This window comes from Sorex fumeus, unplaced genomic scaffold (genome assembly GCF_029834395.1).
Source record: "Sorex fumeus unplaced genomic scaffold, SorFum_2.1 ptg000038l, whole genome shotgun sequence".
NCBI lineage: Eukaryota > Metazoa > Chordata > Mammalia > Eulipotyphla > Soricidae > Sorex > Sorex fumeus.
The window spans coordinates 7,531,342-7,546,304 of NW_026606095.1; the positions used below are offsets into that span (position 1 = coordinate 7,531,342).

Consider the following 14,963-nt stretch of genomic DNA (forward strand, 5'->3'; position numbering starts at 1 on the left):
CGTCACGCTCAGAGAGAATGAACATGTCATATAGGAGAACAGCTAATACTATTAATAAGTGAAAGAGCTAAACGCTACAAAGCAATAACTCAGTTCAGAGATATAAGTAGTTCCAAGGGGACTGCTTAGTTGACTATAATCAATTTATTCTCTGGCCTATATACTGAAATGTCCGATAGATTCTTCTAATAAAGCCTAACACTTTAACCAAACATCTTTCCCCCATCATTACAAAATAGCACCAGCATGATTTTTATGAGTAAACAGGAAGATGTCTACTGAGAGTGTGTGTCATATATTGGGAAATGCTTAATCACATTGAGTGAAAAAAATGTAGGCAGGGCACAGAATTTCACATAGGATAAGATCACAATTGTGCATGAAATATGTGTACAAAAATTTCTAAACTTTCTGCCATAGGCGTGCGTTATTTTCATAATCATGGTTGGAAAAATCATTTCTGGAAACAGAGGATGTGAAACCAGGGACTGTGGTTCTGAAGTCAAGTCGAGGCCTTTAGGTTCGACCATTGGCAGCCAAAAAAAAAAAAAAACAACGCTTTGTTATTTCTGGCTGGTTACTATTCCACAAAAATTATGCTAGTCAAATGATTTTAGCTGTTCATTTTTCCATTTATTTCCTCCATCAGCTGCAGAGTAGAGCAATAACTATACTCATCATCTCAAAAATCACCTATATTGTCATTATAACTGTTTTCCCTTGAGTGTCAAAGCTATATCACATTTTACCACACTTTAAACAACTAAAATGCATAACTATCTAGATGCAGTATGTATTTCAACATTAAAGTGAGCAAATAATAATCCATAATATTAAAAAGTGGCTTTTTTTAAAAAAAAAGGCCACTTTCTAAAATGTCTGTTGCATTTATGCTTTGGTTTATATAAACTAGATTTACTTATATAGCGCAAGTTACACAGATTCAGAGAGGTGTGACATACATTTTAAAGCATTCCAATTGTGCATTTATTTTAAAAGACATAAAGAACTCTTTTAAAAAATGTTGTAATCATCTCTAAAATGCTCTGGTAATCTACAACCAGTATTAGTATCAATGAGTGATGAGCACAGAAAGTGATTAGGAAAACAAATTCCTTGACTGTCGTTGTTTTCTACTTAAATGAATCAAATGATGGTGGTCCCAAGACACAATTCTATTAACTAAGTGTGCAGCAGTGACAGAGCCTGGATTTGTGAAGACACACTTTGACACACATCTTACAAGACAGTTCTGTAATGATTGAGCTTTGTCCCTGCTGCAAACTGGATCACTCTCTAGGAAAAAGTAAATCACCCCACAGCGTCCAAGCAGGATGTAGTGGACGTCCCTATAATAATAAGATTAGCCTTTGCTGCCAGTTTTAACACAACTTTACTATATCTCCTTTACACAGTAGGGGAGTGGAGACCAAGACACATTTAAAAAAAAAAAGTAAAGAAAACAGAAGATATGTAAAAGCACAACATTTTTCTAGAATGACTGGGTGTCCTACAGTTTTCAAAGAGACCAGTGCCATAAAAAGATCATGCAGGAGTCAGAGAGAGAGTGCAAAGGGCCGGGCACATGCGGGTGGTCTGGGTGCCGCCCACAGTTTGGATTCTGCTCAGAGGGTGAAGCCTAGTACCATTGGGTGTGGCCCCAAATCAAAGGAATAACAGATCTTTCTGATTTTAGAGCCATTCTGGATTTTTGTTCTGTACCATTCTTATTCCAAGAGCTAACCTTACTCACTGTGTATATCTTAACAATAAATCCTCCTCTTGTCATGTTTTTTGCCTGAGAAGGGATGATCTTTCCCTAAAACCCAGGCCTCCTTCTACAACTGCAAACAGCAAATCTGCCTCAACACCCGCATTTAATAAGACCACTGGTCTTTGAAAACAAAAAGGCATATTTTGAAAAATGCTGGAACACGAAACACATACAAAGACCTGTGATTAGTCTTTTTCACCAAAAAAAAAAAAAAAACACCATAAAGCCCAAAAGAATAGGGTTCAGTGGGTATATGGTTCTCTCTCTTTTGGGTAGATGAAAAGGTTTTGGGACTTCTTAAGGCGGGTCACACAATATCAAGAATGTTCCCACGGCCACTGAGCTATTGACGTTAGAAGGGTTAGTTTTATAGTATATGGATTTCACACCAATTAAAAACTGGCAATAAGAAACTGGAAGAAACCTGAATGCCCAAGAACAGATGACTGGTTAAAGAAACTTTGGTACATCTACACAATGGAGTACTATGTAGCTGTTAGAAAGGATGAGGTCATGAAATTTACATACAAGTGGTACAATATGGAAAGTATCATGCTAAGCGAAATGAGTCAGAAAGAGAGGGATAGACATAGAAAGATTGCATTCATCTGGGGGATATAAAGTAACAAAGTAAGAGATTAATACCCAAGAATAGCTGAGATCAGCACCAGGAGGATTACTCCATAACTTAGAGGCCAGCCGGGTATCCTAGAGGAAAGGGCAGTTCAGATAGAGAAGGGAGCACCAAATAAAGGATGTTTGGAGGATCCTCCCAGGAGGGGAGATGCATGTCGAAAGTAGACTATGGACTGAACATGTTTGCCACTCAATGCCTCTTTTGCAGACCACAACACCCAAAAGGAGAGAGAGAACACAGGGGATTGCCCTGCCACAGAGACAGGGGGGATGGGGGGATGGGGGTGGGAGGAATATTATCCATGGTGGTGGAAAATGGGCACTGGTGGAGGGATGGGTATCTGATCATTGTATAATTGAAACCAAAGCACAAAAAATTGTAAATCTACAACTTTAAAAAAAAATAAAATACAATAAAGGGAAAAAAAAAATAAAGAAAAAAAAATTAAAAAATTAAAAAAAAAACTGGCAATAAAGCCTTAAATAGTTAAAACTCTTGAAGTCTTTTAAGTAACTCTTGTCCCTTGTGGTCTGGTAAAGTGCATAGTTCGGAAAATGTTTCTAAGTACAGTGGCTCTGAAACTGCTTTGGTAATGGCTACTGTTCCACACTGAGGTCCACCACAAGCCATTAGGTCAGACATATACTTCGACTGAGGCAACAAGAGGGGGTCCATTTCAGCCAGGTTAAGAAAACTGGACAAGCACACGCAAAAAAAAAAATGAACTCAGACCTCTAACGCCAGGCACAAAAGTCAGATCAAAGTGGATTAAAGACCTCAAAATCAGACCTGAATCCATAAGGTATATGGAAGAAAATATAGGCAGAACTCTCCACGACATTTAAACTAAGGTATCTTTAAGGATAAACACCACGTAAGTGGAAACAAACATAAACAAATGGGACTACACTAAACTAAGAAGCTTCTGCACCTCAAAAGAAACAGTGATCAGGGGCTGGAGAAATAGCACAGCGGGTAGGGCGTTTGCCTTGAACGCAGCCAACCCAGGTTCGATTCCCAGCATGCCATATGGTCCCCTGAGCACCGCTAGAAGTAACTCCTGAGTGCAGAGCCAGGAGTAACCTCTGTGTATTGCCGGGTATGACCCAAAAAGAGGAAAAAAAAAAAACAGTGATCAAAATACAGAGAGAGAAATGGAAAAATACATACAGAATGGGAAAAATTATTTACCCAATACCCATCAGATAAGGGGTTAATATCCAGGATATACAAGACATTAGAAGAACTGTACAAGAAAAAACCTCCAATCCCATAAAAAAAAATAGGGAGAAGAAATGAACAGAAACTTCCTAAAGAAAGAAATACAAATAAAAATACAAAAGATATATGAAAAATTGCTCTACAATGCTAATCACCAGGGAGATGCAAATCAAAACAACAATGAGATATCATCTCACACCACAAAGACTGGCACACATCAAGGAGAACGAGAAGAACCAGTGTTGGCGTGGATGTGGGGAGAAAGGGACTCTCATTGTTGGTGGGAATGCCAAGTGGTTCAGCCTTTCTGAAAAACAATATAGGCATTCCTCAAAAAATTAGAAATTCAGCTTCCATATGATCCACCAATACCAACTCTGGGAATATAACCAGTGGGTGAAAAAAAACACAGCAGAAATGACATCTGTACCCTATATGTTCACTGCAGCACTGTTTACAAGAGCCAAAATCTGGAAACAACCCAAGTAACAACCCGAGTACCCAAGAACAGATGACCAGTTAAAGAAACTTTGGTACATCTACACAATGGAATACTATGCAGCTGTTAGGAAAGATGAAGTCATGAAATGTGCTTATAAGAGTATCATGCAAAGTGAAATGAGTCAGAAAGAGAGGAAGAGACATAAAATGACTGCAACATTTCTGGAATATAAAAATAACCAAAAAAATTAAAAAATAAAAATAACAACATGAGACTAACACCCAAGGACTATAAAGACAAGGGCCAGGAAGACTGCTCCATGGTTGGAAGCCTGCCTCCTGAGCCAGGGGAGAAAGCAGCTGGGAAAGAGAAGGGATCATTAAGTCAATGATGGCAGGAGAGATCACTGTGCTGAAAGTAGATAAAGGACCAAACACGATGGCCTCTCAGTATCTGTACTACAAACCATAATGCCCAAAAGTAGAGAGAGAGAAAGAAGGAAATTGTCTGCCACAGAGGCAGGGGGTGGGAAGGGGTGGGGGTGGTCGGAGGGATACTGGTGGTGGAAAATGTACACTGATGGAGGGAGGGATGTTCGATCATTCTATGACTAAAACTCAATCATAAAAGCTTTGTAACTGTATCTCACGGTGATTCAATTTAAAAAAAATTAGTATTCAATTTAATAAATAAAATACCATTAAAATTTAAAAATGCTGTTTGTTTTATTCATTCTGAGAAAGGAGACTGAGCAGTTCTGTTTTTGTCTTTTTAATCAATACCTTCCAGACACACATTACCCAGAACACATCTTCTTGCCCCCCCACCACCCCCCCACCCCCCGCCAAATTAGGGAAATTAGTCTTACCCTAGACAAGGAAAAGGTCTACCCAATTCTTCAAACTGGGTGGCGGCACAGACAAGGAAGGTAATTTCTAGATTTTAAAATGTCATGGTTTTTTTTACCAACAATATTCACAGTCTGCATTAAATAACCACCGGCAGGACACCTAATGTAAACTGTTCGATGAGAATCTCCTTTTAAATTCCTGGCATTTTACCAATGGAACAGAAATGGGAAAATAGTGACACAATCAAGTAAGCGGTTCTCTATTCTTACCTGATCACTGATTTTAACCACATTCCTCCTTCCTTCTCTCCTTGAAGAGCCACCAGATAATCAGAATAAGTACACTATTGGCAAAAACTTTCTCATTCCCATTCCATATATTCTCATAAACATGCCAATCCCAAGCCATTAATTCTGTTGGCTCATACAAGTATATATTTTATGAAAAATTATAGAAAGATTACAAATTACGCTTTTGAGATTTTTCAAACATAGCCATCTGAAGCCCTCTAATTTAAAAAAAAACATAAATTGTATTCTCCATAGATTTTATTGTTTAGTTATGGGAGGATGGGCTCTATCTAGCAGTGCTGGGGGGGGGGGCCCACTCCTGGCACTACTTGGGATACCATGCCCAATGCTCAGGATCAAACCACAAACACAAGGCAAGTGTCTTGACAGGATGGAACCAGCGGCCTCATGTCTTCAAGGCAAGCACTCTAGTCCTGGGGGCCATTCTTTGTTGCTTTGTTTGGTAGCAGTGCTCAGTGATCTCTCCTGCCTTTGCCCTAAGGAATTATTCCCGGAGGGTTCGGAGGGTCTTAGGAAATACCAGAGATTGAACCCAGGTCTGCTGCATGCCAGGCAAACATCCTACCCACTCTACTAGCCCAGGGGCTATTCTTTTTTTTTTCTTTTTGGGTCACACCCGGCAATGCACAGGAGTTACTCCTGGCTCTGCACTCAGGAGTTACTCCTGGCGGTGCTCAGGAGACCATATGGGATGCTGGGAATTGAACCCGGGTCGGCCGCGTGCAAGGCAAACGCCCTACCCGCTGTGCTATTGCTCCAGCCCCGGGAGCTATTCTTATCCTCACATTGGAAATGAGAAATTTGGTCACAGCAAGTACACCCAGACTTACACCACAACAGTCCGATTCCAGGGTTGTTTCCCCACATGTTTCTGTGCTTTCTCTCACACGGAATGGCCCTACGTAGTTATTACTCGCTGTCATGGAATCACATCCAGGTTGGAAGGCAGAAACCAGCAGTGATTTCCCACCAGCACGTAATGCTGTGCAACAAAAGCAATTCCTGAGATGTGCAAAACGTATTCGACCTCCCGTGCTTGACCCTAACAACAACCCACCAGGCAGGCTCAGTCACCGGCAGAATCTCCATCGCACGGCCAGACTCAACTCAGAGATCAGTTAGTGGCAGGAATGAGCTCCTACTTCAGATGGTGAGAATCTTAGTCTAGAGCTCCTCCTCCATGCAGGTGCCTCAGAACTAGAGCGGCCCAGCAAAGATAACATGGTGGTATAGGGTCTTGTGACTGATTTAGAAATCAGTCACCCGGACTGGAGCGGTAGGATAGTGGGTAGGACATTTGACTTGCACGCAGCCAGCCAGGGTATGATCCCCAGGAACCCATGTGGTGTTCCGAACCCACCAGGAGAGATCCCTAAACCCAAAGCCCTGAGCACTGCTGCGTAGAGTCCCAAAACCAAGAAGGAAGGGAGCAAGGGAGGAAGGGAGAAGGGGAGAAAGGGAGGAAAGGAGAAAGGAAGGGAAAGAGGGGGAGGAAGGTTGGAAGGAGGGGGAGGAAAGGAGAGAGAGAGAGAGAGAGAGAGAGAGAGAGAGAGAGAGAGAGAGATCAGTCCCACATCTAGCACACTTGAATACTCTTTTCTCCCCCACCAACACGGACCCATCCACTGGTCTGTCCAGTCCATCCAGCTCTCTGTACCACATTTTATTAGGCTTCGGGTTAGATAAGAAATAAGAAAACAACCAGGACTGGATGGTGTCAGGACCCTGCCTTTCAGCAAGACATAATGGTTGGCGGGAACAGCCAGGAATGCAAGCTGCCCTGGGTTCCGGCTGTGCATACAGACCCGAGCTGGACACCGCTGCTGCCCTTCCCCATAGGTGGAACACTAACAGAAACACTGGACCCAGAATGCCCTGGAACGTGGCCCCAAAAGCTGGAGGGAAAAAAGAAAAAAATAATATATATATATATATATATATTTGTTAAAATCTATGAATATAGCCGCCACTATTCCATCTAGCAGTAACAAACGTCTCCTTCCTTAGTAGCAAAAGGACCGTGAAACAGTTTATCTCATTTAAAGGTAAGGTAAAGGCCCTCCCGTTGATTGTCGATTTGCTCGAGCGGGCCCAGTAACGTCTCCATTGGAGACTTTGTTGTTACTGTGTCTGGCATATCGAATACTCTCGGTAGCTTGCCGGGCTCTCCGAGAGGGGCGGAGGAATCGAACTCGGGTCGGCCATGTTGGCCGCGTGTAAGGCGAACGCCCTACCCGCTGTGCTATCGCTAATTCTCTCTAAAATTCTATGAGATTATTATTAGCTCAGCACAGTGGGTTTGCCTTGCACACGGCCGACCCGGCCGACCTGAGTTCGATTCCTCCACCCCTCTCAGAGAGACCAGCAAGCTACTGAGAGTATCTCGCCCGCATGGCAAAGCCTGGCAAGCTACCTGTGATGTATTCAATATGCCAAACACAGTAACAACAAGTCTCACAATGTTACTGGGCCCACTCGAGCAAAGCGATGAACAACGGGAGGACAGTGCTCCAGTGCTCCAGATGAGATCAGGTGTTTTCCTAATTTCCCAGGGCACAGTAAAGGAGCCAAGTGGAGGATCCTCTGATTCCCCTACCTGCATACCGCCTCCGTCTTTGCCTTCAAAGCACTTTGCAGGCCCTGAATGCGACACGTCACGTTCATGTGCCTGCTTGCTGTCTGTCTTTTCCCAAGAAGATGGAATTTTCAATGGCATTCACCCTTTTTACTGTCACTGTACTACCCCAAAGCCTGGAGCATCTGGCAGATAACCGATGCTCCCTCACCCATGGGGGACCACGGGTTTAATGAGAACACTGAAGCAATGACAATGGAAATTGCTACCTAAGTTTTTTTTCCTGGGCGCTTTGGGTGATAGGGAGAGGGTGCAACTCTCACAGAGCCGAAGGGAGAAGGTTTCGGAGCAGATCAAGGCGGGTGGCTGTGAGATCTGAGGAAGATGACTAAGACCCATGATTTTATAGAAGTCACCTGGTGACTGTTCAAGCAAATCATGGCACCGTGTGAGTGGAAGCAGGATGATGAGGCAGATGAGCTGGATGACCCGGAGACAAGAGGAACCTGAGTATGAATCAAGCGGCTGAGCGTTCACACCTCTGCACTACAGTGGAAAGATACAAACATCTGTAATGCTATTCTTGGGGGTTTTTTTGGTTTTTTTTTGCTTTTTGGGTCACAGCCGGCGATGCACAGGGGTTCCTCCTGGCTCTGCACTCAGGAGTTACTCCTGGCAGTGCTCAGGGGACCATATGGGATGCTGGGAATCGAACCCGGGTTGGCCGCGTGCAAGGCAAACGCCCTACCCGCTGTGCTATCTCTCCAGCCCTGTAATGCTATTCTTTTGCCTCTCTGTTTTATTTTTCAGTCACCGTGAATTATAGTTTTTTCATGACCGGGGCTCAGGCATACAGTGTTCCAACACCAAATCCCTTCACCAATGTCCACTGCCTTCCACCCATGTCCGCAGTGGCCCTCCTACTCTCCAGCCAGCCCCTAGGATAGACACTTTTAAGTTTTCATTTCCGGCACTGTGGTTTACAGTACCAATACGGTTTCATGCATAACACCTCGCCCGTTTCAGCACCCTCCCCTCCACCGAGTGACCACTTCCCCCCCAAACACTGTCACAGAGTTCTCTTCCCTGTCCTCTCAACCCCCACCCCTGACCTCCCCAACCCAGGGGTGAGTTTCCTCCTGAAGACCAGTTCTCATGTTCTTCATTTCTGTTCCCTTTAGGCATCTGTTATACCCCTGCCGCTTCTCTCTAGACCCAAATATGTGACAGATATGTTGGTCTCACTCCCTCTGACCAAATTCACTCAGCATGATGCCCTCCAGATCCAACAACATAAAAAGTAACAAACTGCATGATTTCACCGTTTCTCACAGTCGAGTAATATTCCATTGTGCAAATGTACCATCATTTCTTCATCCAGTCATCTACTCTTGAACACGTGGGTTGTTTCCAGATTTTAGCTCTTGTGAATAATGTGGCAATGAACTTGGGAAAGCCGTATCTTTTCTGAATTGTGCTTTTGGGTCCTTGGGGTATATGGATGTAACCATTTATGCCTTGCTAAGGAAAGGCAGATCATTTGGGGTAGAGAATTGTCCGGGGGAATCATCTTACGTGTGTGTGTGTGTGTGTGTGTGTGTGTGTGTGTGTGTGTTTCTGGGAATGGAATGCAAGGCCTCACACAAGCAAAGCAAGTATTTTATCTCTGAATCACCCCCAGCCATATTTTTACAACCACTTAAGAGATAAGTAGCTAGAAAAAAGAGATAATGAGCCCTAGCACATGCTTTGCATACAGGGGGCCCAGTTTCAATCACTAGCATCTAAGCACTGCCGGGTATGGTCCTAAAACAAAACAATAAATAAAAATCAAAATAATGAAAGTTAAAACTGAGTACTTACAGTTCTGGGTTCAAATGTGTACAGAGCTCTGAACACCTTAACTTGCCCTAAAACAAAAGAAAAACACAACACGTGATTCATTTTATTTTTGTTTTGTTTTTGGGGTCACACCGGCGATGCACAGGGGTTACTCCTGGCTCATGCACTCAGGAATTACTCCTGGTGGTGTTTAGGGGACCATGTGGGATGCTGGGAATCGAACCTGGGTTGGCCGCGTGCAAGGCAAACACCCTACCCACTGTGCTATCAGCCCCCGATTCATTAATTTCTAAGTGTGCTCTAAAACGAGTATCTTCTTCTATTAATATATTATATCAAATTCTTTTGAAATCCCTAATAAAATTCCATGTGAGAAATTTAAGTGCCTTTTTCCATCATTGGAAGTAATTTGAAAATATTTATTCACTGGGCTGGAGCAACAGCACAGTGGATAGGGCGTTTGCCTTGCATGCGGCCAACCTGGCCGACCTGAGTTTGATTCCTCCGGCCCTCTCGGAGAGCCCGGCAAGTTACCGAGAGTATCTCGCCTGCATGGCAAAGCCTGGCAAGCTACCCATGATGTACTCGATATGCCATACACAGTAACAACAGAGTCTCACAATGGACACGTTACTGGGCCCGCTCGAGCAAATCAATGAACAATGGGAGGACAGTGCTACTTATTCACTGAAAGCATGAATAAACATGCCCCTCTAGCGGACTGCTCGAACAACAGGAGTCAGGTAATTATTTGTACTTCTTTGTACTTAGCCTCTGTACTTCCAAACCTAAGTCAGAGTTTAAAAATAGAAAGGTGAGTGCTTCCCAGGTAGACACGCCTGCCAGACCGGTGATTTGTTTCTCACCATCTGGAGGCTTCATTAATCGTGTTCTGCTTTGTTGGATGGTGCCAAACTAAAGCATAAATGTATAAACAAAAACCATTTCTTTTTTTTTTTTCCTTTTTGGGCCACACCCAGTGATGTGACCCAACTCAGGGGTTATTCCTGGTTCTGCACTCAGGAATTACTCCTGGCGGTGCTTGGGGGACCATATGGGATGCTGGGAGTCGAACCCAGGTCGGCCGCGTGCAAGGCAAGCGCCCTACCCGCTGTGCTATCGCTCCAGCCCCTAACCAAAAACCTTTTCTGCTGGTACAGTCTGTCCAATGCGACAAGCACTGGTGATATGTGCCTGTGTCGGTGTGTTAACACAGAGAGATCCGTCATGTGATAACTGACCATAGCTTGATATTCTTAAAGCAATGGCTTAAAATTTTACAGTTTCTAAAAAAAGAAGACAGCATGGAGGAAAAAAAGTACCTGTGGAACAAAGCTATGATTCCATTAAATGCCCCAGCAGAGAATAGGGTAAACAACTTAAGTGAAGAGGAAATCCTACGGCAAAGATGATGGGAAAGTTGTATCATCTTGTTAATGCTGGCCACACAAACACACATACACACACACACACACACTCACAACTAAAATGAGAGCACCAGCATGGGGGAATCTTTACACTCAACTTTTTTTTTTAATTCTAAGCACTTTCATTTTTTTTTATTATTACTGAAACACCATGAGGTACAGTTGTAGACTTACAAGCTGTTGTGCTTGGGTTTCAGTTATACAACGATCGAGTACCCATCCCACCACCAGTGCCCATTCTCCACCCCCACCGATCCCAATATCCACCCCCACCCCTCCCATCCCCCACCCCACCCTGCCTCTGTGGCAGGGCACTCCCTTTTGTTCTATCTCTCCTTTTGGGTGCTGTGGTCTGCAGAAGAGACATTGGGTGGCAATCATGTTCTGCCTATAGACTACTTTCAGCTTTACACTCAATTTTACATGTACTTATACTCATTACACTGGGCATGTAATAATCTGTGAGGGAAAAGCAAAGATAGTATGCGGGGAAGAAGAATCTCTTTCTTCTAATGGCCCAAAGACAGAAGAGAAGCTCATATTCCTTTAGCATCGGGGAAACTTTTGTTTGTGATCTGAATTCTCATTCCACTTTGCATTAGTGGCTTACGGGCCAAGAAGCAAAATTGAGTACTTTCTATTTGCAGCTTATTTTTCGCCCACACCCTGAGAAAGGAAACACCAAGCGGAAGGAGGCGCCGCCAGGAGAAATATTTTTTGCTGACCTGATTGTCTCTCTGAAGGGGAAGATAGTTATCTTGATTACTTCAGACTTTCCAAAGAGAAGTTACACAAAGAAGCGGGTGCGCTGGTGACCGAGATCAATAATAACAGAACTTTCAAGTCCCTTTGAGAGAGTGGCTGCCATGTGACACGCCTAATTTTGGAATCAAGATCCATTATCAGGGGCCTGGAGCGATAGCACAGTGGGTAGGGCGTTTGCCTTGCGCACAGCCAACCCAGGTTCGATTCCCAGCATCCCATATGGTCCCCGGAGCACGGCCAGGAGTAATTCCTGAGTGCATGAGCCAGGAGTAACCCCTGAGCATCGCCGGGTGTGACCCAAAAAAGCAAAAATAAATAAATAAAATTGACTTTAAAAAAAAAACAAAGAACCATTATCAACTCACTGGGTTTAGATAAGCCAATATAAGTTAAAGAACCTGAAAATCACTTCAAGAATGGCTCCACCCCTAATTTTCTGTATCTTCTGTGCTGTTCACAATGCAAAGAAAATAGAAGATTCCTCAGTGGTTTGACTTCAACTGAACATAGATCGTGAGGCAAATTCTCAGGCTATTATTCCAAAAGGGAACATTTGGTAGCAAGTCGTAGAAAACACCTTCACAAATACTACATATTTTTCAATTAACATTGGGATGTTTGCCTCTGGTGGATAGCCTTTAATTAATACATTACAGAAAGTTCTCAGCCTTTATTTAGTCCATTCTGAAAATTATGGGGAGAGATAAGAAAGGCACCAGGGGACGACAAGCCTTGCAGGTGGCCCCCTCCACTTGCATCCCAAACCCCAAATGGGTACCACTCAAACATCACCAGGGACTCCCTTAGAGTCCCTGTGGGCAGCTTTGGGGTGATCCATGTAAAACAAGGCACCACAGGGCCCAAGCAACACTGCTTCCTTAGGTCCATGAACTACACGGACAACCTGACTAGTGGAGACCCCGCAGGAAGCTTCTCAGCACTGCTGCTCCTTCCCGGGGGGGTGGGGGTGGGGGAAGGAGCCAAGGGAAAAATGAGAAGAAATGCACTGAAAAAAAAAATAAAGTAGGTGACTTTCATGATTGTATTCCTAGAATTGCTCAAGAGAACAGCAGCAATTCACTGATCGCTTTTTACATCGTATTTAATCAAACTGCAAGCAACGTTCTATGAGCGTAGAAAGAAAGTGGATTTGAGAAGATGAATTACCCTAAAAGCACCCCGGAATGTGCCCTGAATTAAGAACTGGAAAATGGCCCAATCTTTTGACTGATGTTTTACGTGAATCTCCAGCAAGACCGGGCATGTGAATGATATTAAGGAGTTCAGCCAGTTCCCCTCCTGACTAAGCAAGATAAGCGAATCCCCATGTCCTGGGCAGCAGGCCCCTGCTGGTCTGCTCTTTCCTGGCTTCTCACCTTACCAGGCACACCCTTCCTTTTTCTAGGCAACCAGGCCCTGCACCATGAGGGACTGAGTCCCTAGTCATCAGCCAAACTACTTCAAATAAACAAAACCATCAGATCTCAGTTATCTGAAACAAGTCCATTATTTCACACTCATTCTGCTTGACAAACATTGGGAAGCATGAGGTATTTCAGGCAGACTTCATTAAGAATGGCTAAGATATCTGCGGAACACCCAATCTAATCTTTGAAACTAAAAATATTGACATCGGCGTTAAGACGGAAACAGGACAATGGGAATTCTTTGGAACTACCAGTGGATACACCTACCAGTGGTTATAATCGCTATAAAAAAATATTTGGCAGTAGCATTTGTTTACTTTTGTGAGTATTAACAGGCCTTTGGGATTGTATATTTCATTACATTCAAGAAAAGACCGTCACTAGAAAGTCCTCATTGATCTTCTACAGAACTGAAATACTGTATACAAAAACGATCACTCCTGAGGTCAGAGAAACAGTACAGCAGATAAAGGCTGGCCTGGGTTCAATCCCCAGCACCTTATATGGTCCCATAAGTACTGCCAGGCGTGACCCCTGAGCTTAAAGTGAGGAGTAAAACCCTGAGCACCACAGGGTGTGGCCCAAAAACCAAACAAGAAAAAAAAATCTCTCCCTGATGGTGTCACTAATCTCAGAGTATTCAGAGTTTTAACTGCAGCTCATGGCCTATTAAGAGACTGTGAAACTAATTAGTAGTTTTTTCACAACTACCAAATACAACAGGAAAGACTAAAAATACACTGTACATGATAAAAAGTAATTACGGTTGTGTGAAATCTTTGTTTCATCAGACCGAATAGATGGGTTCTGAGCTGGACGTTTACTTGAGAAATTTAGGGGCTGGAGAGATGGTACAGGGCATAAGGTACACGCCTTGCATGCAGCCAACTGCGGTTAGATTCCACAGAACTATGTGGTCACTTAGCACAGCAGGCGGCAGTCCTGGGAGTCCCTTAGCACACCAGGTGTGTTTCTTGATGCCCCCAGCAAAGCTGGAACACCCTGGGGTATGGGGGGTGTAATTCCTGGCATCAAACTACAGGTCCAGTTGGTGGGGAATTGTGGGGTAGGGTCCCCTGGCCACCAGAGCAGTTTGGGAGTCCACCCACCCCCACCCTCAAAATAAGAGAAACGTACCAACAACACATTTTGGCATGTCAAATGACCAAAAACTAAAAGCATTCAACTATCTGCCAAAGTCAAACAAACTTTGGGGTTCAAGATTTTATAGGCAGCTGGGACACGAAACTGAATCTGAAATTTTATTCGAAAAATAAACTAAGATTGTAATTTTACGATTAAAAATTCTGGTCCCATTTTGGGTCATATAAGACAGGGAAATAAAATGGCAAAACCCACAATTCCTTGGCATTATCAACTACAAATCAAGAAGACTTTTGCAAAGCTCAACAAATGGTCTTTCAGATGAGGTTGTGGAAAAAGAAGGTAATTTTGGTGTCAGCTCTGACTTTGGTGTATAAGCTGTTGCCTGGGGTAATATTGTTGTCAATTTAGTGTATTTTCCTTCCACCCTAATAGAAACTGACTGGGGTCAAGACTTTCCTCCTCTTCAACTCCTCGGCATTAAAGATTGGTCTAAAGCTGATGGTGCAATTTCACTGAAGGCAATCCCACAAAGGAGACAGTGGTTTACAAAATAATCATTTGGCTAGCGATGGACTCTTTCAATA

The 14,963-nt window shown here is 43.5% G+C and overlaps 1 protein-coding gene across 2 annotated transcripts in view; it reads right to left on the minus strand.

Annotated features, from left to right (window-relative positions):
* Positions 1–14,963, minus strand: part of OSTF1 (osteoclast stimulating factor 1) — a 58,987-nt gene that overhangs the window by 21,488 nt on the left and 22,536 nt on the right. For both annotated transcript variants that reach the window (XM_056118748.1, XM_056118749.1), the window contains exon 2: positions 9,675–9,721. In XM_056118748.1, the coding sequence (XP_055974723.1) occupies positions 9,675–9,721 (47 nt within the window). The remainder of the gene's footprint in view (positions 1–9,674; positions 9,722–14,963) is intronic.